This window comes from Hydractinia symbiolongicarpus, chromosome 4 (genome assembly GCF_029227915.1).
Source record: "Hydractinia symbiolongicarpus strain clone_291-10 chromosome 4, HSymV2.1, whole genome shotgun sequence".
Taxonomy (NCBI): domain Eukaryota; kingdom Metazoa; phylum Cnidaria; class Hydrozoa; order Anthoathecata; family Hydractiniidae; genus Hydractinia; species Hydractinia symbiolongicarpus.
The window spans coordinates 19,240,986-19,268,616 of NC_079878.1; the positions used below are offsets into that span (position 1 = coordinate 19,240,986).

Consider the following 27,631-nt stretch of genomic DNA (forward strand, 5'->3'; position numbering starts at 1 on the left):
CTTTGATTCAGCTTGCGCTTGTCTTGTTTATATTTTATAAAGTCCCGTAATTCTCGTCTTAGTTTAAACCAATCAGAGCGCGACATTCATTTCTTTTAGACCAATCAGATAATACGGTAAGGCTCGGCGCCGTGGAAATCAAAACAACTCAGGCCGACTTCTCAAACTGCCGAGACATAATGTCTCGTATTATTTTTTATTCAGCCAATCAGGACAAGGCTTTTATATTTGAACCAATCATGACAGCGCGCAGTTCGATAACGAGAAATAAGTTGCGTAATATGATCTCAGCGAGAATCAACGACTGGAAGGTTAAGAATATAGAAAGGCTAACGCAAGGCGTTCACGGTAAAGTTCGGTCCATATGAGTAAATATAGGAATCATAAACTAAGTAAGAATCAAAAGGGGTTGAGGAAATAATGTCATAATATGTTCAGAGCTTTTTACTTCAAAATATTAACAAAAAAATGATGTACAAGAAGTTTCTTTTCATGAGGTATTAGATAAAGCAATAGTAACATGATCAACAATATCTGCGACAGTCTCCTTCACTTCTTTCTCCACATGCAATGTATAGCATAAGTCTCTAGTATATATTTCAGGTAGTATCAACTCCTTATACACGACTGTGGCTTTTCGAACAGCCATATCATAAAACTCTTTGTCAAACATAATCCTTTCAACAAAACTGTCTTTCGTGGTGCAAAGAAAAAAATCACACCAGTTCCTTCCGGTTGCATGCATTTGGCACTGCATCTGATAAAAATATGTATGTTTACGTTTTAATTTAATATCTACGCCAACAATTTCCAAACATGAATCCTTCTTCGAGGCATACTCAGGTATATTCAATCCAAGATGAGTCCAAGGACACTTAATTTCTAATAAGCCAGGATCATGACAACTACAACTAACTAATCCATCGGGGCTTGCACCAATAAATGGATATGCCATATCAATAAAAAATCCAGGTTCCATAACTTTGAAGTGTCGATGAGATTTTTTCATGTTCTTCTCGTATATCTTTCTGGCGACAGGTTCATTATTTATGCCCCATCGACATGCTTTCGATTGATATTTTGAATCATAGTAACCGCAAACTTTAGATATCAAAGTACGTGTTTTCTTGGGGTTTATAATATCAAAGTTATTATCAACTTTTATACAACAGTCTTTAAACTTTGATGCTGTGACACGATCACGTCGGTATTCAAACCATGATACATCCTTGCTTTGATTAGATGTAAGTTCTTGAACAAGAAGTTGCTGTGCAGGACTAATTTTCAAATGGCTAGTAAAATTTTCAAAGGATGTCGTACCAACTTTTTCAAAATTTTGTTGAACCGTCATAGGTGTTTCAACATGTTCTGTTTCTGAAATTTCTACAACATTCGATATAATTTCTCCATCCGCATTATCATGGTGACAACGTTTACGCATCAACTGTACGATGCCACAATTTCCATTCGTAACATCTGCTAATGCGTCAATATCTTTCTCGTAAAGTAAATCTGTACTACGATCGTTCACATGTCTTGGATCATAATGAAATCTATTTTGTCCATAGCTTTCATTGGGACTTAAAATTTTTTCAGCTTTTGGTTTTTTTATTGTGATGTTATTTAATATATCAGGGACATGCAATTTTAGCTGCTTCTTGGACGGAACACTCCACTGCTGCTTCTTTGATGTACATGTTTGATTATGTCCCAGTCTCACTTCTCGCTCAATGTACCAAAGTAAACCACCAACATGTTTGCACACACCTGATACTCTAAAAAAAATTGATAATATTTCATATGCTTGAATTTTTTTTTCAACTATACCTGCAAAAAAAAATTGTATTTTGGCTCTACAATAACAGGTTACAAAATTGTTAAAATAAACGTACCCGGCAGTGCAACTACAATCACCAGTAATTACATCACCAAAATCTTTGTGCAAGCAAACCCACACAGAATAAGGATCTTTAGATAATTTCTGTTCTGGAAGACATGAACCACGTACAAAACAATAACGAATGTTCGGACTTATCATGTGTGTCATGACATTCGATACATGACCGGACTGTAACAACGAATTTCCTCCCTTGAAGGCTTTGCCAGCATTGTTTTTTTCTAAATACTCGGTAACATTGTTATTTAACGTATCAGGCAGATTTATGGGTGCTTCTACCCAATCATTTTTCAATGTAGTGGGATCGGGCAGTCTCATCAAACCATTCTCTAATAGCAGCTTAGCAGAAACGTCCCTCTTAATTTGTTCTTTCTCTTCCTGAATATTGGTTGCTGATACTGCAAGATTCAATTTATAAGCTCCGAAGGCATTTTCCACTAATCTGCATTTATTTCCAGTTCGGTTGATGTTTCTGTCTCCTAAAAATTCTTGTAGATGAGACATCGTCCATGTTTCAAAATCGGCTTTGCACATTCCTTCTTTTATGTTTGGGTATCTCAACGTAGGATCACGAGGTGTGCTTGCTGTTACCCCAGGAATGGGTTTTCGTATAGGCGACAAAAGTATAGCTGCTGAAGGAGCAGCAGCATCAGTGTCATCTTGATTTTCCTTCACCGTCATTGTTGATGAAAGCTGAATATAGTTTAATTTTTTCCAAGTTAAAATGACTGTTTCTAGAACTTTCTGTTTTTTGGCATTTGTCAATCCCTTTAACTTCCCACTAATCTTCAAAAACAACTTTAATTCAGACAACTTCCAAGCAGCGAAGTTACAAGCTACATCATGCCCAGCTTTCAAACTTTTCACACCAAACGTTTGTAGTAAACATTTGTATCACCATCTAAGTTGAAAGTACTTTCATTTTTATTCAATTCCATCGATGTATTTATAGAAATCTCAGTAACACAGCTCTGCTCATATGAAAATCAATATTAAAATGGCTACTCTCACAGCGCTAGATAATGTTTATCCCCAGAACGATCCCAGAATGCTTTGCGCAGTTCAAATTTTACGGCAACTGCGATATCGTCTATTTAGTTTAATACAACATAAATATGATACTAGGTTTTCAAAAAATAATTATCAAGTGCCAAAGATTTTATTAAAATCTTGTACGTTTTCAATTAGACATAGGGGACCATACCTATGGAATAAATTTTTATCTGATGATTTTAAAACAAACTCAACTCTTAATATTTTCAAGAAAAATGTGAAAACAAAATTATTAACGACTGATCTTATAGAAATTTGTAAATATTTTTAGATGCACACTCTCACATAGACCTTTGTAAATTTAACTAGTCTTTTTATGGAATATATATAGTTAGAATATTGCTTTAATATATAAGTATTATTTTAACTCTCTCTTTCTTTTTGCTTAACAGCGGGGCTTGGTGATAAGGCAATTTGTGCCTTCTTTTTGCGCCGGCCATTTTTGTATATATTACAAGATATTTTGACCTGTAACATTTATATAACGGCGAAATATACCTATAACCTATAACCTAACCAAATAGCTGAATTATTTACTCAGTGTTTTATTAATACATTTTTTTTTACTATTTCCTAAAAATATAGGCCTTAATGCATAATGACATGATTTTACTTTAACACCAATTTTGCTGAGCCAGCAGAAATTTCTATTTAAATTTTTTTCATAAGCAAGAAAAAATTCGGCTTCTCGAGCTCCAACTTTTTACAATCTCGCTATTTTTCATCAGCTTCTGTTTTTAAATGAACCTTGGGTTAACCCTGTTAAAACGGTGTACGGAGTTTTTTTGTTCATTCATATTTTTTGAACAATAGCCTCTCACCAAGTATGTCTGAAAATTTTAAAGTAAAACGAAAATGCTATTAAAGTTAAAGCTCGTGCAGTGTAGCATAATGAAAATCGTCTTAAATTTCTACATAATGCGCCATCTTTGTTGTTATTAACGTTTGTCTTTAATAATTAATCATTTCTTTCTGTACAATTTCGCAAGCGCGTAGACTTAAACTATAATCGGCAGAACTAATAAATTATTCCTGAATTATGTTAAAGAGTAATTGTTGAGGCTGAATATTTTTGGTCAAAGATAATAGTATTTTAGCTATAAAATCGTGACAAGTGTGTTATAACAAAAAATATGGATATATAGTCTAAAAAATAATCTTTTGTAACTCATAATGTAAAAAAAAAAATTTCTATTTTTAAAAGGGTTACTGCAACCTTAAAGGCTACGGAACGGCTGTTGGTTTTCGACTCTAGTGACTTTCACGAAAGTCGAGCTGTAGGCGGTGAAAAACAAACTGGCTATTTTTCTGGCATGTATGTAGTAATTTACAGACTCGAACATATGGAAATATCTAGAATTTTTATCTTCTTTAGTTTTTGTCATGTTTTCATCCAGAATGAGTGTCGCTGAAATATTTCGTTATAATATACTTTTTGAAAAAAAATATTGAACCAGCGAGCAAAGTGCGCTGGTCCGTTCATTGCGCAAAACGCGTTTGCCGGATTTTTAATATATGCGCGGGATATACGAAATGTGAACATTTCAACCGGTTCGTAGCCCCTTTAAGGTGATAAAAAATGACGTTGGGTAGGAAATGAATTTTTTTGTGGTCAGAATACTGACTGCGCTTTTTCATTAGTTACTTCTATTGTTCTTTACTCACCTGATAAATATTGGAAAATCCTTTGTTTTAAGCCCGAATGGCGTAACCCAGTCAATCAAATATATTTAATTCTCGTATTATTTTGGAGGGCAAGATGTGACCACCTGGCTAGATGATGCATACATCAAGCTCTGGTAGTGGTACGAATGATAGTGACGAATTAACTGGTGATTATGCCTGACCTCAACCTCGTTCTCAGGGCATTTTGCTTTGTTGATGAAGTTGGCAATAACGGCTTAGGGGCCACAAGACCCAGGGGACGAGGTTGACTTGACCTCACTTAGTTAAAAAAACTTTTTTTCACGCACTTGTTTTATTCGCAAAGGTGTGGAAAAATATAACATTTATTGTCGCCTAAATAAAAGTACATGCTGACCTCTTCGATGTTCAATTTAAACAGGACTTCAGTTTAATTGTGTGACAAAACTATGGTGAACAAAAGTTGTGTTGAAGTTAGTGAAATGTATATCTTCGATGTTCAATTTAAACAGGACTTCAGTTTAATTGTGTGACAAAACTATGGTGAACAAAAGTTGTGTTGAAGTTAGTGAAATGTATATCAGGGAGTTGATTATGCAAGTCCTTCATATTTAATTCCTACTAAATTTAACTTAAGCAATAAGTAATAATCAATAGTGTAAAAAAGCCTTTTTTTCGCCCTCAATATTAAAGACCTTATATTTAAATATTTTGTGATAAAAGTTCGAATTCCCGTTAAAATGGTTTTAGCACCCAATTTTAATAAAAGTTCTCTAGTTTCATTTGTAGCTTAATACCTAAAATTCAAGTTTACCATTCGCGAGTTAAAGTTCATTTCATATTTGCTTGAAAATGTGCTACGAATTTGAAAAATCTTGATAGGTTCTTAAAATTTTGGACTTAAAATTTTAACTTATTACTATCTCGCTTGCTGTTATCTTCCTTAAAACATATATAAACGTATGTATAAAAACGCAGAACACACACACAAAAAACAGATTGTGCGTTACTTTCTACTTTGTATAAAATTGTAAAATGGGTGTTTCCCTCTTGCTGATGTTCCATAGATATAGTAACAATTTAGTTCATGCAGTGGCTGATCTTGTTAAGCTTCACATCATGAATGCACAGGGTGGTGTATTTAAAAATTTTAAAAAAGCATATAGAGTTAAAAATGTTTTTTGGCTACTGAGTTTGGCATTTTTAAGCATTTTACATAAATTTGATTATTTCGTTACTATAAATAAGTTCGATAACAACAATTACTTGTTTTAGAGCTACTTGATGACGTCATAATTTTTTTTATAAAATATTAAAAAAATAATTAGACCAAACTTGGTTTTATCGTGTATAAATCAAAAAGAAAACACTGTATTTATCAAGTATTTATTCTACGGAATTCCTCTTCCAAAGCCTTTTTGTAAGCCGGAAATCCGCCTTCTATTCTAGTAACGGTCTTGTTACCACACAACCATGTTTCTTGTGCCACCATTTGGATTAGCTGCTCGTTATGTGATACTAATATAACTCCGCCCTGTTAGAAAGAATATTGATATTATTTTATATGCAATCGCCCTTTTGACTGGCTTATGTTACGCCAAAAACGAGAGCATAATTTTCTAGTAAAACAATTTTACCACATGATTGTAAATTCGAGATAAAGTAGGATTAGGACAATATAAAATTTTCTGATATTTCAATTTTTAGCTAAATACCGTGGAGTTATCATCGTTAAACAACAGTTGGAACAACAACAAAAAATCCCAGAGTTGAAAAAAGTCATATGGTAACACTGATAAAAGAAGGGTTAAGACATCCCAATATTGAGACACTCACATTAAATTTCTTTAAAGCTTCACCCAGGGCTTCGACTGTTTCGATGTCCAAATGGTTTGTAGGTTCGTCGAGAATGAAAAAGTTCGGTCTAAAAAGAAAATATATTTTCTTTTCAATCACATGCTATCGAGTTACTCAAAATATAAGTACAATTACATTTTAACAACAAATTAAACTGGAAGAGTGGTCGATGTCGGATTGTTGGATATTTTTATCCACTACAAGGTGTTCAAACATTTAATATTTTACGTAAACAAAGTCAGCATTTTATTCTGAGCACTGTGCAATTTTTTCTCCAAATCAAAGCAATTTATATTCTGAGACCGTAAAACATTAAATCGAGACATTTTCAATCTTAGGATAACTTTAAATCATGCATGACATGTGACCAAAAGAAATTTAAACATGCTTATTTTTTAACTTTGTCGAAACCGAAAAATTTTTTGGGAGAAGGCGGGACTAATAATCACAACAGGTGTGAGGACAACGAATTTTATTGTCATCGTCATATTTGATCGAAACAGAACGCAAGACAGTTAACTGTTGACGTTATAAAAAAACTGACGGAACACGAAAGAAAGCTTCACCAATAGATAATACAACAAAAAGTATTAATTTGCAGAATGTTTAAATTTAAATTCGCCGAACAAAAACAAATCGTAAACTTTAAATACTTCCTGTCTTTAATTGCAAAAATAGCAAGAATTTATGACTCGAAATAATAGAGACATTTGAAGAAGACAAAGTTTTTTAACATTCCTATTATAGGTGGTATTATAGGTTTAAAGAATGACTCTTAGCTGGCAAAAGGGTCAGTAAACATACTCGTGCCATGTCATAACAGCAAACGCGACTCGACTTTTCTGTCCTCCAGATAAGCTAGAGATAGGTCGCATCGCCAATTCGCCAGTGACGCCATATTTTCCAAGATGTGAACGATACTCAACATCCAATTTGCCTAAAAGCATTCGAAAGAATATTCACTTAAATTCAAAAAAGGATGTAAGATGTTCAGTTAAAGTAACAATATCCGAAAACCATTGCCATATTTTTTACTTGTTCTTTGACCCGTGAAAACATCCACTTACACTAGTTATAAAATGTGATAGGGGAAATGTGATAGGCGAAATGTGATAGGGGAAATGTGATAGGGGAAATGTGATAGGGGAAATGTGATAGGGGAAATGTGATAGGGGAAATGTGATAGGCGAAATGTGATAGGCGAAATGTGATAGGCGAAATGTGATAGGCGAAATGTGATAGGCGAAATGTGATAGGGGAAATGTGATAGGCGAAATGTTATAGGGGAAATGTGATAGGCGAAATGTGATAGGCGAAATGTGATAGGCGAAATGTGATAGGGGAAATATGATAGACGAAATATGATAGACGAAATGTGATAGGGGAAATGTGATAGGCGAAATGTGATAGGCGAAATGTGATAGGCGAAATGTGATAGGGGAAATGTGATAGGCGAAATGTGATAGGCGAAATGTGATAGGCGAAATGTGATAGACGAAATGTGATAGGCGAAATGTGATAGGCGAAATGTGATAGGCGAAATGTGATAGACGAAATGTGATAGGCGAAATGTGATAGGGGAAATGTCATAAACGAAATGTGATAGGCGAAATGTGACTTGTGAAGGAAGGTGATATTCGATTTAAAAAAGTAATTTACATATTTTGATACTCAGAGTTTTGCCTGTAGTACATATCCAAGGCAATCTCAGCACAGGGTGAAGATACGTACCATTTTGAACAGAATGTAGGTATAATTACAGAGAGGATATAATCCCTGAAATTTTTTTAATTCTTGCGGAGCCCGGTTCTGTTATAATTTATATATGCATTATTTAAATACTTTTTCCAGCTTTACCTGTAAAACAAAATCCTTGTCTCAAAACAGTTGGACGCACGCAACGATATAGCAGTGTGTCAACAAACAAAGAAGCAAAGAAAAAGTAGTCTACGTATGATTTGCAATTTTAAATTAAAATCTCAAACCTGGATATCGAGTCTTAAATAATTCTAGGCTTGTTTGTTTCATACTTAGCGAGTCTACGTGGTGTTGGCTGAAGTATCCAACTCGCATATTCCTATAATAATTAACAAAACAGTTTTAAAAACTTGTGCCCAGGCCTATTTAAATTTGTTTGCAGAGAAGTTTCAAAAAGGTCAATTTTTTATCACAAAAGTATAAAAACGTCTCTTCTCCTTTCTACAACACAAATATAAAACAAAACTCCCAACAAAAGAATACCGCATCTTTGTGACAGAATTGAGTGTGCACGAAATTATAACATACCTATGAACACGCCTTACTCCTCCAGTAGGTTCGTATTCACCAAGTAGAATCTTAAGTAAGGTCGTTTTGCCAGATCCATTTTCTCCTAACACTGCTATCCTAGCATCCATGTTCGCATTAAGGTCCACTTTTTCAAATATATTTGTTCCAGCAACATATGCAAAATCTACCTATACAGAAAAATTACTGTTGTAAAGAGGACAGAATTATGCACTGTCAGCAAATATAAGATTACATCAGTATTAAAATAAACACAGAGACATTTTTAAATAGATGATTTTAGTTGCCTGTATTGAGTAAAGTAAATCGAATTTCTAACAAATTGAACTTAATTAACTTGTTTTTTGCGCCACAACGGCTACAAACATGTTTTTTTTTTACCTCATCAAATCTCAACATGGTAGCATTGACGCGATCACATTCTGGAAGCCTATAACAGATAACACAACACGTGAAATTGGCTTTATAAAAAAATATCCTTGAAAACACACCGTGCAATAGGTTATCTAGTAATGTGCGACATTCTTTCTGGTTTAGGGTGCATAAAGTTTGATTATATAGGTTTCGCATTCCTATTTTATCTGAGGAAGCAGTGAGATACCAATGAATAACAGTTTCGAAAGTTCATCAATGTCCCTCACGCCTGCAGTATATGGATGAAAACCTCACAGAATAATCCTTTTTTTTTGACGAGAAAATTTTTTTTGTATTTTTACCTGAGAGTAACTTTTGGTTCGATCTCGACAGGTGTCAAGTCAGGTCTAAAGAGATGATAAATTAAAAGTAAGATAAGCAGTTTAATGAATCATCTTCTATACACGAAATTGAAAAAAACCAACGTACAATTTTTCTAATATTTTCAATTTACTTTGCGCTTGTGCAGCCCGATTTGCATTCACACGCCATCGATCTACATATGCCTAGAATATAATTTAAGCAACTTTAAAATACGACTGCTACCAACAAAAACGTTTAAAGGATTCACCCTGAGGATTAAAAGGATTCACTTGCATGTTAATACCTGCAAATGTTCTCGGTACTGCTTTTGTGCTTCGTATTCTCGTTGCTGATTTCTAAGTTTCTCATCTTTTGTTACTTCAAATTGCTAAATAGACAAAATACGTAAATACAACATCTTAATAATTGACACAACCAAATAAACTTAATAACTTGTTATCTGACGTACTGTATAATTTCCTTTGAATGTGTCGAGTGATCTGGAATGCAAGAATACAATGTCTGTTGCTACTGCGTCAAGAAACATCCTGTCGTGAGAAACCACCAGCAATGTTGTTGGCCATGTTTGCAAATAGTTTTCTAACCACAAGATGGCTTTAACATCCAACATGTTGGTAGGTTCGTCAAGCAACAAGAGATCAGGTTTCGTAAACAAAGCTCTTGCAAGAGCAAGTCTCATTCGCCAACCACCAGAAAATTGCTTTGTTTTCATATTCTGCATTTCTGTTGTGAAACCAAGACCACTTAAAATCATCGATACTCTAGAATTTGAACAAACAGTTTTTACAACAGAGTTTCACACAATGAAATAACTTCTACTAGTGTCAATATCATGCATGTAACATAACTTTGCCTACTGGACATTGATTAGAAATCTAATGAAGTACAAATTTTATTAAAGTTAATTCAAATCTTAGTGTGTACAAGTCAGACATATTCAAGCCTATATCTTACCTAGCAGGAGCTTTATCTGCTTCAATATCTGACAGTGCAGCATAGACCTGTAAAATTACATAAAAAATCATCTACTTTTTATTTTCTACACAGTGCTATTACAATTACCAGCATCATTTTAATATTCAACCTAGATGAGAATCGTGCTGAAAAAAGTCTAGTGTCCACCCAATCTCAAGTGTCGACCCTATCTTAAGTGTCCACCTTATCTGAAGTGTCCACCTTATCTTAAGTGTCCACCTTATCTCAAGGCACAGAATGGTCATGAAAATTAATGCTGACCGACCAGATACTTTGTTTGAAAAGAACATTTCAATACCCAATATATTCATACATTTTTAAAAGGATGGTTACTAAAAGTAGTGCACATCCAATGTTTCTCTTACGAATAAAAAAAGAGGATAGTTTGGTCACTTTTGCATATATGTGCATCCTTCCTTTACCAATGCATTTCATAAGATAAAGATAATTATCAAGCAACAACATAAAAAAAGTTAGACAAACCTCTGACAATCGTGTACTGGATGCAGGATTCGAACTATAATTAAATATAGAATATCAATTTTTAGCTAGTGCACACAGACTCACATTTCTTTTGATATCATATGGACCAACCCGTGTAAAAAAAATCAAATTATTTTTTAATTTTTGTATCTCTTTTATTTTAGGACTTCAAAATCTTTCGCAGCCTCGATTTTTTACATCTATTCAAATTTGATATTTACTAGTCATTAGCCCATAGAAATTCACCAATTGCCACACCACCACCTATGTTTGCTTACTGACAGACAATGGGAATTATAATACACTGTAGAAATAAAAAATTGTACACTTTATATTAGTGTAAATGCTAACCAATGATGAACAAAATTCGAGAAGTTACTCAACAAATGTTTAAGTTTGATTTCTTTGCTAGTTGTTAGTGCAATCATAGATTTAAAGAAACATGTTTCTTAATTCTGCACGAGTTCCCAAGCGTTTTAAAATCTGTGAAATTAAGGATACACAAAAATTACTGAAATTAAGGTGAATATAAACCCTCAATTTAACACATGATTACATTACAATGCAGGATACCTGTTATTAATTCTTTTTGTTAACTCCTCTTCTTCCTTTATTAACTTTAACCTAGAAATAAAAAATATGTTTATATATATATAAAAAAATTGGTTTTGTTATTATAAAACGAAACCTTACTAAAAAGAATAATTCTATTAGGATTAGCTTTCAGGCTCTTATTACAAGCTTGTGAGCTTGTATTAAAACACAAATGTGTCCTACAAAAATGGAAATTTTTTGCCTCTCTGAGCACCGACACGGGAGTAGTTGTGTGTTCGAATCTCATCTTGGTAACTATTTTTACTCTTTTTTTTTACTATCTTGCCTGCGAGGATGTGTTTCCAACTCATAACTAACTAACCAAATGGTCAGTTGCAACGTCACAGATTTAAACTTTGTACCTAAACTCTCTAAGTACTTGGAAGTCAAAAAAATTATGCTGAACATATTAGTGACATCATAATTTTGATTTTTGTCACCTGAATGTCATTTTAGGCCAAAACTGGTGCAAAAATTAAAACTACTTTATTTTCGACAAAATTTGAAAAAGTTAACAGAAAAAGAATGCTGAACATGATGGTGACATCAAAATGTTAATTTTTTGTCAACTAAATGCGTTTAAGACCATAAACGTTTCAATCGCGCAACTTTCAACCACAAATAATAGACTGTATTTTTTCAGAAATTGTAGAATTGGGTCGCATTTTCGATGTTTCATAGTTGTGCATTTTTAATAGCGAGATAGTTTAAGCAGCGCCTGCATCTTGTGTATTTTTCAAAAAGATAAGTGTTGAAAAGCATTATTTAACTAACTGGTAAAGTAAAGTTGTTTCCATTAAAGTTTACAAAAGTGAATGTAGGCAGAATTAAGGTCTCCCCAAATGCCTGGAAAGTAGTCAGCAAAAAATAAAATTTCAACAAAAATATGTAAGAGAAAAGCGAAGATGCTCCACCATATATAAATAATGACGAGAACGAAATTCTTTTCACTACGCTAATGACACGTCAACATAGTCAAATATGATTTCGGAAACACTCCGAGAAAACGTAAATTTTCCGATTCCCTCCTTGTTATTTTTCTCCGCGCTATGAGTGCACAGGATTCGTTTTAACGAAGTTTGCTGTTTGTGACAGTTTTGGTAATATATTTTTTTAACTACAGCTATTTCCTTTTTCGAACAATTAAGATTGTATATTATTTTTCTTTATTTTGCTTTTTCTTTTGTTACTGAATTACTGAATTTTGAAAATTTTAGGTGGAGCTTGTGGTCTTTTTTCTTCCTGTCATTCAGTTTACTTCAGACTGACCCAACGAAAATTGAAATTTCGAGGAATTTTCCATTCAAGAAGATCTCACAAATCAATTTTGAAAAATAACTGCACAGTGCGTAACAAATATTATTGCATATCCGAATAGCAAAATATGTTGTGTCTAACTTCGTAACAGAAATCACAATTTGATAGACAGCTTTTTGTAAACTGAACATGTTCAAAAATAAGGGGGTGGTTTGTGACATTTTTTCAAACCATACTTCAAAACATCATCCTGGTAAGAAAAATGGCCTGACATATAATATGAAATATTCCTGGTTAACCTGGATAAATAATGAAGCTGTCTTAAAAAACTGAACTTTTAAAGGATGACATCAGCTACTTTAAAAAGCATTTCAAATAAGTGAAAAATTCAGGCTTACACCTTGCTAGGCTTACATTGTTTGTAAGTTGTCATTTCTTTGCAGTGTGTTGTGGGAATTCCAAACTTTGTGAAATTGGTCTATATAGGTGTAATTTTAACTTCGTGAAATTTTTAGGCTTACATGTTAGGTTAAATGTAAAAAAATCAGGTTTACATTTTGGATTGTCTATTTTTAGGAAAATATGAGATCATTGCATACCTTAACTTATATGATATATGAAGTTAGATTCCTCCTTTCACATGTAATCACTAAATTCTATATAAATAGGTGAAGGATTATGGCTTACAAGTTCAAAACCACAGTAGTGAATGTTGAATGTTATATATACTTCATGTTCCAGGTGTTGCCGCTTTTAGGATTTGGTCATGCTATGTACCTGGTAGTTTTGCATATTATTACTCAAATTTAAGTAAAAAACAATGTTGTGTATGTCCTGTACTTTTTTAAATAAGATTATGTTTTGGGTGAGAATATCGGGTTTACAGCATGAAACATACTGCCTCTGTCTATATAATATATATCTATATCTGTATTAGTAAAAGTCAATCAATTTTTTTTAGTGAAAACTGTATTTGTTTCATTATTTGTATCCTTGAACAACAATACACTGAGAATCCAGGTGAAAAAAATAGGCTTGCTGATGGTATATTTACACAATGAAGAAGACATTACATTGCAATACAAATAGCTATCCATTAATTTACATTAAAAATATTTTATGTATTTATTCTTGTATCTTCCTGAGCTAGAGAGTTAAGTGAATAGAGGAAGTAGAAATGATTGTATTGCTAGTTTACAAGCCAGATGTGATAGAAGCCATTGCATTGCAGTTTAGTAGAATGTTGATAGAATTGTAATAGAATGTCATGTAAAAGAACGTTTTTCTGTAATCTTTCAAAGTAGAAAATAGTGTTCACTTGAACTAGAAGTTAGAATATTGTACATAGCAAATTTACAGATTTACAGATTATAAAATGGGAAAGACTGACAAAAATATAAGTGTACTAAGTGTGAAAACCAGTTTAGTCAAAGACAAAGTCTCAGTAGACACAAACAGTCCATCTGTGGTACTGTTAAATTTTCTTGCAGCAAGTGTAAAAAAGTTTTGAAAAGAAAAGATTCCCTCAACCAGCATATGAGACTATGTAAAGGCAAGAAAGAGCTTAAATGTCAAGTATGTGACAAGGAATTTACTTACACATGGTTCTTGCAAAGACATATAAAGCAAAGTCATACAGAAAAAAAAAGTTTCAAGTGTTTACAGTGCAATTTAGTATATAAAAGAGAGGATCACCTCAAGAAACATGAAATGAAATGTTTGAAGGAGTCTATGAATAATGTATCTAGTGTCAGTTCTGGAGAACTAGTAGATTAGTGAATAAAGAACATTTCGATAATCTTGTATCACTCAGTTTGCTTTATAACTACTTTGGAGAAGATAAAAAAGACCCTCTTCCAACTATGGTATCACCGGAAGAACTGTTGCTCAACAAGGTGAATTTTTAGTGAATTTTTAGTTTTAGAAAAAGTTTTAGTGTTGAAAGTGTGGGTTTTATTTTAAAATATAAAGTGCTCAAATATTATGTTTCCCTTGTAGCCATTTGACTTGGACATTGATTTCAATATTTCGACTCCAAATTCCACTGTATTGGAGAGTCCTTCAAAAATCTGTACTCCTTCATTCAAACTAAAGACACCTAGATTTCGTACAAAGGTAAAAATTCGCACCTGCCTTGTTTCTCTTCACATATTAGAAAATTATTACAGTAAGAATAAAACATTTGCATGTCTTAATAAAGAACCAAGGGTTTTGTATTTAGAAAACTCCAAACACTTCAATTTCCATGACTCCACCGAAAACACCACTTCTTCCTTCTTCCTTCTTCCAATAATGTCACCAAACACACGACAAAGAAAATCCAGATGTGCACTAAAAGTAACCCAATTAATCAAAACCTTCAATTTCCAGAAGGATGATCAAATTGATATTCTCAACTTGTCTGCCCAGCAGTTGGAATTAAAAAATAAGGTGGATTATGTGAAGCTGACCAAGGGTGGCAGGAAAATGGTGTCTTTTGAAACAAGGCAAGCAATTTGGGACTACTGGCATGCTAAAAGTACACCATCAACACTAATATCACGTCCAGCTAAGTTAAAAATGGGTCACAAAGCTAAGATTCAGTCTGGTTTAAAGTTTGTTGACGTCGTAAACATCATTAAGCAAAGAGGGAAAGAATATTATCAGGGAAATTGGAGAATCATCAATATCACATTTCGCGAGTGATACTATTTTCACCTTTTTCTTCTACTATTAAAGCTGCTCCTAGATTGTGCATATGTGAGTTGTGTCGAGAAGAGTATGGTCAATGCTCTGTATTTGAAGAGTACCTTCTGAATGTGTCTACACTCACTGCAAGCCACATTCGTTCAGATAATAAAGAATTCTTTGGTGATGAAGTGAGTGTAGAAGGTAGTGATTTTCTTCTCCCTGGAACAGTTTGTGCTATTGCAGCTGATAGAAAGTCTGTTGACACGGTTTGGTTTTTCGAAATTGTGAAAGAATTTTGTGCAACTGTAGATATTTATGATGACTACGGTGTGACAGTTGGTGCTGGTCAAAGATGTCTGGAAGGTCACTTTTTCGAGTTGCTGAAGGTGGTTGGTTCAACCAGAAAATACAAGCTGATTTTATCCAAGAAAGCCTTGGTTTATCGAGAAAGTGTTGTGTACCCCTTTGTCCCATTCGAAAAGAAAGATGATTGTTTTGTGCTATTAAACAATGACTTTGTTGATATCCTTAGATAAGTGGAACATAATGGTTTGGAGTTTATCTGAATGATACACAGATAGCAATTAAAAGTTATATTCATTAGTTTATATGTTTCATTAGTTTATTCAAGTTTTTCCAATATCGATCTTCATTTGTAGTTTAATTACAGTTCATCAATATGTTGTTTGAATGAGACTACATTTTGTTTGTATTATATAAGAGATATAATACATTTTTCCAGAAGATTTGATTGTTTTAAAAGGAATCCTATCACGTTTTACATTTTTACATACTGATTTAAGCTAGTACTAGTCAAGATTAAATGATTTTTTTTCAAAAGGAATGTATAGTTTGTTTGTATATGTTGAACTTCATAATAGAAGCCTGGAACATTTACTTGTTATAAGAAGATTGCTTTTGGTTTAAAGCTTGTTTATGTAGTTATATCACTGGATGCATTATATGATCTTATCTGTGAAAATTTTTGGCTTACACATCGAAATTTTGCCTTAAATGTTGTTGTAAGCCCGTTTTTTTCACTTTGTTGCATTGTTTGTTACTCAACTGATAGTATACATTGATCTTGACAACCTCTCAAATTTTTAAGATTTAAGCTTTAAGTAAATTAGATATTATTCAATATTATGTATAAAAAAACTAAAATTATATTGACATGTAAGCCAATAAATTTCACTTTAAACAACTGAAAAGCTTTCACCCGGATAGTTCCAGTGCAAGAGTAACTCATAAAGATCCAAATTTCAGTGCGGTATTCAGTCTAATCAATGCAGTGAACATTCTAGGCTTACAAATATAACAAAACACAAAATCACATGTAAGCCTGCAACCTTCACTTAGAATACTTTTTAAACTTACTGAGCTTAAAGACTGTATTGAACTGAGTCACTCCTCCTCAAAATTTTGTATTTAGTATTTTTGATAAAACTGGATATCAGATCATCGTTTTTTTTTATGGACAATGTAGCTAGTTAAATAAGTTCTTTATTCGCGAGGTTGTTTGCGTATATCATATGTCTTGTATTAACATTAGAAAATAATGCTTTTTGTATAAAAAACATGAAGAAAATATTTTTCATCAGTATGATACCTCACAACATCAGCTTCTAGCACACTATCCACTGCATTTGTGTCATCACCAACAACTTCTTGCTCAACATGCAGCACAGTCACATGGGATGGAATAAATAGCTCTCTTTTGGATATTGCCCTCAGTAATGTTGTCTTTCCTAAGCCATTACGACCAACAAAACCATACCGTCTTCCAAACGCCATTACAAGATTTGCATTTTTCAGTAAAACCCTACAGCAAAGTATTTTTGATTGCTTTTAAGCTTGATTATGCATAAAAACAGCTATTATACTCTGGTAGCATTGTTGGAGCATAAAAACAAGACAAAATTTGGGCACAAACATTAAATGCTTTTGAATTTAGATATAAAATAAAAAATTGTGTCAAATAGCTAAGAGCGCAACTTCCAACTCATGGCACTCTAAGCATGAAAAGTATCATGAAATGACATGCCTAATACAAATAGCTGAGAGACTGGTAGGAGTAAACTATGTTACTTTTTTTACGTAGACACAATTTAGGTATATCATTAAAAATATGTGTGTGTCAGTCGAAAAGATATTTTCTGCTTTGTTCTTTTAGCTTTTTCTTGTGATTACATCATAATATGTCACAATATATACGCAGACCCAATTAGGGTCCACGCTCTACTAGACAACAACAAGAAAATGTTGTAAAATATGAGTAACTAACTTGCTGCCATATGCTAAATCAAAGTTTTCAATTCTAATGTCAACCACTTTTCCACTTTGATCCTGTTTCAGATCTTTTTTTTGTATAACCTGGTTTGTTGTTAGACCAGCACATTTTTCTTCTTCATTGCAAATTTCGTCTTTTTCTCTTTTGTCCGACTTTTGTTTCAGTTTAGCATCTGCTTTTTCCAACTTTTTCAGATCAACTGTTTTCTATAGAAAAAATAAAATCCTAAATTCTTTTTTTACGCACATATACAAAATGCTAAATTATGATTCCCATTTGGGTAAAAAATAAAAAAATAAAGTAAGCACAATAACAACAAAAACAACAAAACATACTAGGGTAATATCATCATTATTTTGTTTAAGCCAAATGCTATCATGTATTGTTGTTTTGTCGTCATTCTTTGTACGGTCACCAATATGAACTGGTGCATTTAATATCTTGACATTCTTTGTGGTTTCTGTTGTTGTGTCTCTATAATTTAACATAAGTTAAATCTTTTCATTTGAACTGCCTCAAGGAAAAAAATGCTGCTCAGTCTTTTTTCAGTCAGCTTTTTTAAATATTGGTGATTTTTAAAGTATTAATAACGTTTATCACAATTCATAATCTGTCTAGTACATTATTAAAAAAGTTTTAATCCAATTTGGAAATTAGAGAGTATATTTATTATCAACATATACACCGCTAAGGATTAAATAGTCTGTTGGTTGACGTTATCAAATGATTAGTATTTAGTGAAATAAAAAAATATAAGACTATGACCAACTTTGGCCTAAGAACATTGGAAGACTGAAAAAATGGAAGTCGGTTGAGATAGATTGAAGTTTAAATTTTTGAATGATATTGTTAGAAATATTAAATGCATTTCGAATTGAAACTACAGGCTAATAAAGGTACAGAATTTAAAGAATACTTACTTATTTAACAAGTTGATAATTCCTTTACATATATTTTTTATCTCGTTTTCATCATCGTTTTCTATCGCTTCATGTAGAACTCCGCCCACAGCATCATATAGGTCATCTGCAGATTCAAAATCATCAACACTTGTCTTTGTTACGTCTAAATGTCACAAAGTAATGGCTAAGCTACTGTCCCTTTAAAAACTTTTCAGCTCAAGGAACCGTTAGCTTTTATAGCTATCAATGTTGATTAGTTTGTATAATAACTGCATTGTTCTGATCCAGGTGGTGAGTTAATTCGCTGAGATAACAAATATCATGTTATTTCTTTTAACATATTGTTTCACAGGTCACTTTTAAATTTACATGCAATTTAGGCAATTTTGAGCTTAACACTATAAGCAACGAGTGGGGGAGAACAATGTGCTTTGTGTGTTTTGTGACTTTTCCTAACTCTAATTAGGACTTGTAAGCTATTACATTTTACGAATAGGTTAATTTTAAAATGTGCTAATATGCATTTACAAATGTTGTAAGATGTTGTCTGTATGTCTGTTACTAGGTGGTTACAAAGGTGTTGCTAAGGAGATATGGGTCACAGGACCAGGGTTTGAATTAACAATTCGTGATTCGTGAACCACGAACCATTTTCATGATTTCACGAACATTTTTTTTAAATTATAATAAAATCACGAACCACGATATTCTTATGTACTTTAACATTGACATCAGACATTATTTTTCTGCCGGAAAGTTACTCTCTCTGTATTTTTTTGGAAGTTCTTTCCTAAAAACAATCGTCAAATTAAGTGTCGCGCGCTCGCTACGTAAGCCTACCATATTTGTTTACAAGGGCAGAAATTTTGCCGACAAATGAATTTTCATTCAGTATTTTTTACAAGCTAAAAAAAACCATGTGCTGCATGTGATTTCACAGGTGAAACAATTACTTAAAAGTCATTTCTCAGATATGCAATTGGTTTGATTGTTCAGAAGAAAGAGAGTTCGCTTGAAAGTTACAACTCCGTCGTAAGGCAATTGAGGTTCTCTCTTGTTCTGTCTATCATATATAGACTGCGTTAGTGCGCACTCTTTATAGTGTCAGGTCCTTGTGACATAGTTCCAAATGGGGCAGCTGATTCAATCGTAAATCAACAAAACGTCAGGGCTTAAAATGTTAGCATGTGTAATCTCAATGTCAGCTTCAACTCGCTATTGAACATAGAAAAAGAACAAACAAAGAATAAAACACTGTAAAAAGAGTGAAATCCAACACCAACATAAATTGGCCGCAAGTGCATTTTCTGCCAATTTACTGCCACTTATATTTAAAAAAAATTCACTTCTGCGCCCACCATGGGGGCGCCTCATGGAGTCACCCTTGTATGCACATCAAGAAAATATCACACATCACTTTATAAGCGTTAACTTGAAGCCTGAGGGCTAAAATACTAAATCCTTTTGTAGGAAATACCGTTCTACCAAAATGACGTCATTTCCAATTGCAATAACATAAAAATATTGTTATCCTAACCTTGAACATGTCATATTCTAACCTTGTACCACGTTTAATGACATGAACATCAATAATTGAGGAAGTAGTATGACGTGATTAAAATTCATTTTTTTCACATGAAATATTATTCTCTCCAGTAAATAATTCTACTCAGAAATTAGACTTTTACTAGTATATATGCCATGTTTTATCCCCTAAGCATTAGTAGTTCTGGATTCATTGCCTGCAGGCACTTAATCCACCTGGTGTCACAAAAAAACACAGTGTAATGTAAACTAAAGTGCCAGTAGTGGTCAATGAAATCCTACAATATTGCAATTGCGCTGCTGGTACACCATTTCTGCAGCCTACAAACACTGGCTTCAACCACTCTGGGTTTTGGAGATAATAGCCTATGGAGATAACAGGTTATCTGCGAAAATATTTTAAATAGCATAAAATAACTTTTAAAGTTTTTTGTTATGTATATACAACAATCGCAGTTTATGCTTTATGCAAAACACAAAAACAGACTGATCGGAAATTTTTTCACAATTTTGAAATATCAGAAAATCCATGTTGCCATCTAAAAGTAGAGTAGTCTTATATATACATTTATATTTCTTTTCCTAAACAAATTTTTTTTTTGATTCCCACTTAGTTGAGCCTTTATATCATGCAAATATTGGATACTACACTACAATCGCAGGATAAACAATTGCAGGATTTTGTGAATAAAGTTCATTCCCCAGGATTTCTATGACTAGCCATGTTCTATATTTTATCAATGAGGGTTATAATCCTGTCAATTGTTTCAGGAGGCAGGTTTATAGTGCTTAAAGTTTTAATTCAAGCTACAGGAACCCTTGACATTATGGCCCACTAGTCGATAGGCTTATGTTGGGATTGAACCTATCATGAGTTGAGCGATCTTTTGTTAGAGGAAGGATCCGGTCCAACAATAAGGAAAAATTAAAAAGACAAAGGGGCAAGTCAATAAAATAGCTGCCATTAGAATAATAAAAGAAACCAGCTTCTTATTTCGTTGATAAGAACTTCCAGCAGAATAGATATATATCCAATTTATTTTACCAAATACACAGTCCTAGCTGAAATTTTTGACCTCTTGATTTTGAATCTTTTTAAAGCCTTTTACAGAATATCGTTCATAGCGAAATTTTTAGGATCGTAAAAAAAAATATAACAGGAACGTGTAACTTACCAACAACATAAGTCAAAAGGTCGGAGTCGATGTTAGGGATTTTTTTTTGGAGGAAGTTCTCGACCAGAACTTCTACTCCATCCGACATTTTGAGAAAAGAGTTTTATTATGCTGCGTCAGCATTAAGTTTTGCTTTCGTTTGTGTTGTTGCAGATCATACACTTCTTAAACTCCCCCCCCCCCCCCCCCCGGGGTTGCTTAAGAGTGGAAACGGGCGTTTAATAAAGACTGGGCGGTTTATTAATACTCTCCAATTAGCGGACATCTTCTTTTGCCCGTTAATTAGAAGTGTCCGCTATTTAGAAACTCGACTTTTTTGGCCCCAAAAAAGGACCAAAAAAGAGTTCAAGCTAGATGGTTTACAGATAAATCAAATACACATACAGTAGAGTCTCCATAACTCGAACCTCTATAACTCGAATCTCTCCTTAACTCGAACAAATTCGTTGGCACCGTGAAAATTTCCTAATAAACTCTTATAAAAAAACCTCTACAACTCGAACCTCCATAACTCGAATCTTCCCTTAACTCGAACAAATTTTTTTGTCCCTTGGAGACTTTTCTCTCCATAACTCGAATTTTCTGACATCATAATCAAAATTCGAACAGTTTTCCTGATAAATTGGGTCTAAAAATCTTGTTAATACGTGTTTTGCAGGCCTTATTATTAATTCGAATGATTAATGATGCGTCATCCAAACCTTTCGAACGTCTTTTTCGAACGTTTTCGAGAAAATCTAAAGAATTTCAAAAGAAAGACACTCTCATAACAATGTCGTCTGTGGCAGGATCAAAGCGTCGAATTGACAATAAGTCGTGCAAAATCAAGTACAAAGCTCTTAAAGCGTTGGAAAAGGGTACTGCGCCAAAGGATGTGGCAAAAGAGTTTAAAATTCCTCCAAGCACCCTGTCAACTTGGAAAAAAAATAAAGAAAAGATTTACAAGCAGTTTAACAACGGGCAAACATCGAAGAGATCAAAGCCAGAAAAATTCAAAGATGTGAACAAAGCTGTTCATAAATGGTTACTTATGATGAGGAGTGAGAATATCCCAATCAGTGGCCCGATGCTGAAAGAGAAAGCTCTTGAGTTTGCCGAAGCGTTGGGTGTCGAGTCATTTCAAGCTTCTCAGGGGTGGATGGCTAAATGGAAAACCAGGTTAGTTGACTAAGATTTTGTTTGTTTATCTTCGTGAAGATAAAATCTAAAAAAATGTTACAATAGCTTTGGTAGTTGTTTTTTCAAAATATAAATAGACTCTCTTTCAGAGAGGAAGGATAATTTGCAAAAGGATGCAGAAAGAGCGATCAACGAAGATGACGACCCTTTTAAAAGTTTAACCAGCAAAGTAGAAGAAGACCCAATTCCAACCCTCGATGCTGAACTCTCTTACATAAAACGAAGGTTTCCTGACCACATTGATCCTGACTTATCAACTGAAGATTTCATTGATTTTGACATTGAAGTCAGTACATCCCATGGGCGTCTGAAGACTGCTGACATCATTGCTGAGATCACTGGGACTCAAGACGAAGAATTAGAAGAGGTCGACGAAGAAGACAAGGAGGAAGAAGATAAGATCACAAGACCGACGGCCGAGCAAGTGCGTACAGCTATCAACGTCCTCGAAGACTTGAGTATTTTTTCACATTTTGGAGAAGAAATGATAGCTTCCCTGAGGGACTTGAATCGTAATATCGCCAAAGATTTTGATATGAGTTGTAAGCAAACAGTTATCACCGACTTCTTTTCTAAATAAACATTAAAAAATTCATTAAAAGTGTATTGTTTTGACTTTCATTAACCTAATAGCCCCCTTAAAGTTAGACTTAAGATTAAATATAACGTTTTTATCCAGCTGGTTCACGTAAAGGGAGGATATTGCGCTAAAAGTTGAAAACCTCTACAACTCGAATGTCTCCATAACTCGAACGATTTCCTTTTCCCCGTGGCTGTTCGAGTTATGAAGACTCTACTGTATTTCTTTCTTATACGTTATTAAAAAAATCGTCAAGCTTTCCATTTATTCGCGGATTTTGAAGAAGCAGTTTATTGATACGCCCTTGTAAATGAAGTGCCACTTAACTTTTTCAACGCAGTTTGTAAGTGTCACTGGAAAACATGTGAACAAAGGGTAGGATATAATTCCTGTTAAATATACGTTCCGAAGACCACAAAAGGCAATTGAGTGGATGAAGAGGAAAGCTCATTTCGTGCAAATAAAATTGTCCACTAGTTAGAGTGTCTGCTAATTGACTGTCCACTATTTAGAAAGTTTTGTATGAGGTTTTGACCGTGGTCTTGGCGGTGCAACGGAATTTTTCCATTAATTGGAGGTGTCCGCCAATTGGAATGTCTGTTAATTGGAGAGTTGTATAAGCAATTAAGGTACCTTCCATGCAACACCAATATTTTTATATCACGGAAGTTATGAATAGAGGTAGTTAAAAAAGGATATAAAGAATTATTTGAAAGTCAAACGACTTTATTACTTTATTTTTCCTGCTGGTCAATTATAACAGAACGTTCTTAGAAGTATTCTCTATAGGTTTCTTCCTTATATAATCTAGAATCCATGTCAGTTGCACTCCGTCCTAAAAGTCTAAGAAACACTGGAGGTCGCAATATCTAAAATAAAATTGCTCACTGTGTACCATGTTTTGAGCTTTATTAAACTAAACACATTGTTAGAAACAAGAACTTTCGTGGTTACAGGTTTACAAAATTTAAAATCTAATTTAGCAAAAACAAATTTAGCGAAACATCTGTAACAATTACACCTTCGTTTCCAGGAATTTTTGGCGTCGTTGAGCATTTTATGGCCAATATATGTCCAGATGACCAACATTGGTGAACTATTAGAAATTTTATGTTCTAGCAACACAAAGTAAACATTGTGACGATATGCAAGAAAAAGTTATCTAGGTAACGATAAGCGATTTTATGTGTGAAAAAAATGTTTCTCCCATATCAAGGAGGCAAAAAATCGTAGGGACGAGGGTGGTAAGAATCCTCCAGCCAGACAGCTACCGAATGTTACTAAGGGCAGGCAGGCAGGCAGGCGTGTCTGCTTCCTACGTTTAGACGCTGCCGAATTGTCGAATATTCTGCGATTTTGAAAGTTGTTACATTCATTTAGGAACCATAAGCCAATGTGAATGATAGCTATTTAAAGTTGTGTGTTACAAGAAAACCTAAATTAAAAACGTTAAAAAACAAAACTGCCAGATCAAATTGCGATTATTCGTAAAAAGAGATTGAAAATTTAATTCAGACTTTAATTGTCTTAAAGTGTTGCTAATTTCCAGCCAAACTCAGTTACTAATAAAAAATAAAATAAAAGCTAGCCTAAAAAGACAAGCTTTCATACCATTATACTTGTATGTTATGTAAATTTTAACAAAAAGGGTATATTTATGTTAACAAAAAACAAACAAGTTTCAACCATTTTAAAAATATCACTTTCTCATTCCAAGGCTTCATTTTTTTCTACAAGAAACAATTTAGGCTATGTTGCGTATTCTTCACGTAAAGAATATACAAAATATATAAATAAAGCAATGAAAAAATATTGAATAATACAAAGATCTGTCATTCACCGTAAAAAGCGATAATAACGATGAAATGAAACAAAATGTATTTTTATGCTAGTAACATTTGCTCACTCAATTGTTTCACCGTACTTGAACCTTGCAATACATCGACAATTGTGAGCGCAAACTCAAATGCGGTACCAGGTCCTCTACTTGTAATCAAATTTTCATCACGAACAACCCTTTCCTCCGAGTATTGATAATCTGGAAAGCAAATCATTTGATTTCAAATTAATGACTTTAATTTCTTTCTATTCTTATTCACACAATAGACTGGGTACTAAGTACCATTTTACAGTTCCTTTGAGTCATTCACAACACGAAATAATTTTTTATTCAATATGATTTTATAACTATGCGCTTTTTTGTCTCCTTAATCGTCTCTTTATAAAACAAGAATTTTACTTTTTTTCATAAATGGATATACTAATGTACTCCTTAGGAGAAAATACCAAACAACGTATAAATGCCATTTCATACCCTGACCAGCATTCCTAACATACATGCTTGCTCGTTAATGTTCTTTCAAAAAATGCATGACAACATAAACAATTTTAGAATTTATGAGGAATCAATATTTTTGGGAGATTGTTCCATTCTAGCAAAAAGTAGATTTAAGTGGAATAATTGTATTAAATAAGTGTTTTTTAAATCGTTTTTTTTTTTCGGTGGATGTAAATATTTTTAAACATATAGAAAATAAACAAAAAAACAAAAAAAACATATTTTTAATTCTTTGCCCTCTTCCCTACAAATAATTCAGCTTAATAATAGAAGATTCCAACACACCGTGAAATTTCTCTTTAAACGTTGGATATGACGTCACTCGTTTTCCTTTACATATTCCATGAGCTGCTAAAGCAGTTGGAGCTAAACAAAAATAATCTGACATCATCTTCACACAGTACAGAAAGATCTACCTAAACATTTCTCTTCCGGCTGTTGCGTATAAACTGTTAAAAATATGATAACTAGACATATTTCTTACACTGTTATTCGTACAAATTTCAGTGCAGATTCAATTTGGCGATGAGGAAACATGATTGTCTTGGAAAAAAATTTAGCGTTAATTTGATTTGAAGGAGATAAATTATTCTTTTTACACGCATTTTGAAATTTCTACAAGTTGAAAATTTACAAAAAAATAGTATGCAATAGGGCAAAGAAAACTTTTTCAAGGGAAAATGTTTTATTTAAAAGTGTAATAACAGAATTGGTAAGACGAGTTAAAAAAAATCGCATTGATTAATTCAAAAACTTAAATTTTTCGTTGCCAGTTTCCCTAGTTTCTACTCACCTGCACATATCGCCGCTATAAAATTGCCAGCTTTGTTTTGCTGTTCCACTAGTGTCTTCACCTCTATAGACTGAAATTACAACATCAAATGTTATCACAAGTAAACACAAACAAAAAATTTAAAAAATGTAAAAAAAAGGATTTCTTAAGTATTATTATGGTAAATAGAACGCACAATCCATTATTAATTTTTTAATCTCACGAAACTGTTTTGACACGTACATACAAAAAGTTAGCAATGTGTTTAAAGTACCTCTGCCAGCACCTTTGCACTTCTACTCCTCCAGGAAGCACAACAACATCAAAAGTTTGCTAGAAAAATACAACATTTCTTGCAACATAATATATCATTTGCAAATAATACTTTTACAAAAATGTTTCGAGGGTGTATAATGGGTCTTACAGTCAGAGTTAAAAGCTTTTAATATGTTTTTATGCTGTCTGAGATGCCTTAAATATACTAAAGGCAAAATTGGACCTGACTGAAGACTGGTAAGTTTTCGATCAGTATGGTTTACTTCCACAGAACATTTGAGTGGACTTTAAATATCAAGGTTTGTTGGTTTATTCTTCCTTCTCACATTTGAGGATATGGTAACGCCTTTGACACACACTCAGTATATCTAAAATATCTTCAAATCCCAACGAAATTTTTTTTTTGAACATATGTGTTCTAAAAGATAAACAGGAAGCCCGGGTTTTATAAGAATTTCTGCAAAGAAGCCAATATAGCGTAACAAGTAAGGAAACTTTAAACTAAATGATTCAACACGAAGTCCAAAACCCGGTTCATACCATGAAGGTAATTCTTGTGCTAATTCGCTTGTTATTTGTCTGCGATAAAAATTATATTTGTTGATGAATTGTTATTTGCATGTTATGTGCTTCGAAGTTATTCAACAAATTAGATAAGAACATGCAAATATATTTCAAAACCTTTTTATATCTTGCGAATTGCGAACACCAAAGCAACACTGATTGATCTTTCTTGATCTGTCTTATGATGTTTTAATAGAAAAAAAATTACTGAGATTTTCTCTGTTAAAGAAAACGAAGCATAGAGCATAAAACAGTTATGCCAAAAATTAACAATTTTAGAAGAGGAAAGTTAGAAAAATCGCTGTCTTTAGTCTAATTTCCTTTACGCTGTACGCACTCTTTGATTCTCTTTAAAGAACAAGTTTTTAGATAATTTTTTTTTGGTTTAACTTCAGTCTTCTTTTTATTATGCGAAACATTAAAAAATGTTGTGTAGAGCATATCCTGATCATAAAAATCCATAATTAAAAAGTCAAGTCTTTATTCTTATGAATTCGTGTTCTATTTGATGTAAACAAGTTTTTAAAAAAAATCTTATTCGCATGCAAAAGAATTA

At 33.2% G+C, this 27,631-nt stretch overlaps 4 protein-coding genes across 4 annotated transcripts in view; 2 read left to right on the forward strand and 2 right to left on the reverse strand.

Moving 5' to 3' along the window:
* Positions 1-22,537, forward strand: part of LOC130641672 (tigger transposable element-derived protein 6-like) — a 34,297-nt gene extending 11,760 nt beyond the window's left edge. Inside the window, exon 2 of the mRNA XM_057448582.1 lies at positions 22,048-22,537. Within this exon, the coding sequence (XP_057304565.1) occupies positions 22,139-22,537 (399 nt within the window). The 5' untranslated portion in view covers positions 22,048-22,138. The remainder of the gene's footprint in view (positions 1-22,047) is intronic.
* Positions 430-3,212, reverse strand: LOC130641665 (uncharacterized). The gene is made up of 2 exons (XM_057448573.1): positions 1,893-3,212; positions 430-1,775 (listed from the first exon to the last, which is right to left on the reverse strand). Exons 1-2 carry the CDS (start codon positions 2,576-2,578, stop codon positions 491-493), a joined length of 1,971 nt encoding a protein of 656 aa, XP_057304556.1. The 5' UTR covers positions 2,579-3,212; the 3' UTR covers positions 430-490.
* Positions 5,965-21,513, reverse strand: LOC130641662 (ATP-binding cassette sub-family F member 3-like). The gene is made up of 18 exons (XM_057448571.1): positions 21,367-21,513; positions 18,665-18,809; positions 18,080-18,218; positions 17,739-17,950; positions 17,064-17,276; positions 11,507-11,557; positions 10,934-10,967; positions 10,430-10,476; positions 9,924-10,236; positions 9,759-9,842; positions 9,581-9,657; positions 9,454-9,498; positions 9,119-9,167; positions 8,738-8,907; positions 8,437-8,528; positions 7,256-7,388; positions 6,431-6,518; positions 5,965-6,128 (listed from the first exon to the last, which is right to left on the reverse strand). The coding sequence occupies exons 1-18, from the start codon at positions 21,452-21,454 to the stop codon at positions 5,973-5,975; spliced, it is 2,136 nt and encodes a 711-aa protein (XP_057304554.1). The 5' UTR covers positions 21,455-21,513; the 3' UTR covers positions 5,965-5,972.
* Positions 22,538-23,118: 581 nt separating the features above from the next.
* LOC130641673 (tigger transposable element-derived protein 6-like) overlaps positions 23,119-27,631 on the forward strand; it is a 34,876-nt gene continuing 30,363 nt past the window's right edge. Inside the window, exon 1 of the mRNA XM_057448584.1 lies at positions 23,119-23,253. The gene's annotated coding sequence lies outside the window, so the exon portion shown is untranslated. The remainder of the gene's footprint in view (positions 23,254-27,631) is intronic.

Coding starts and splice junctions, on each gene's coding strand:
- LOC130641662 (XM_057448571.1), bottom strand. CDS start 21,454: ATGTCGGATGGAGTAGAAGTTCTGGTCGAGAACTTCCTCCAAAAAAAA. Junction 10,477..10,933: donor CCAGTACACGATTGTCAGAG/GTTTGTCTAACT, acceptor GTAATTTTACAG/GTCTATGCTGCACTGTCAGA. Junction 7,389..8,436: donor ATTTAAGACTCGATATCCAG/GTTTGAGATTTT, acceptor GAATGCTTTTAG/GCAAATTGGATGTTGAGTAT.
- LOC130641665 (XM_057448573.1), bottom strand. CDS start 2,578: ATGACGGTGAAGGAAAATCAAGATGACACTGATGCTGCTGCTCCTTCA. Junction 1,776..1,892: donor GATTGTAGTTGCACTGCCGG/GTACGTTTATTT, acceptor AATTTTTTTTAG/AGTATCAGGTGTGTGCAAAC.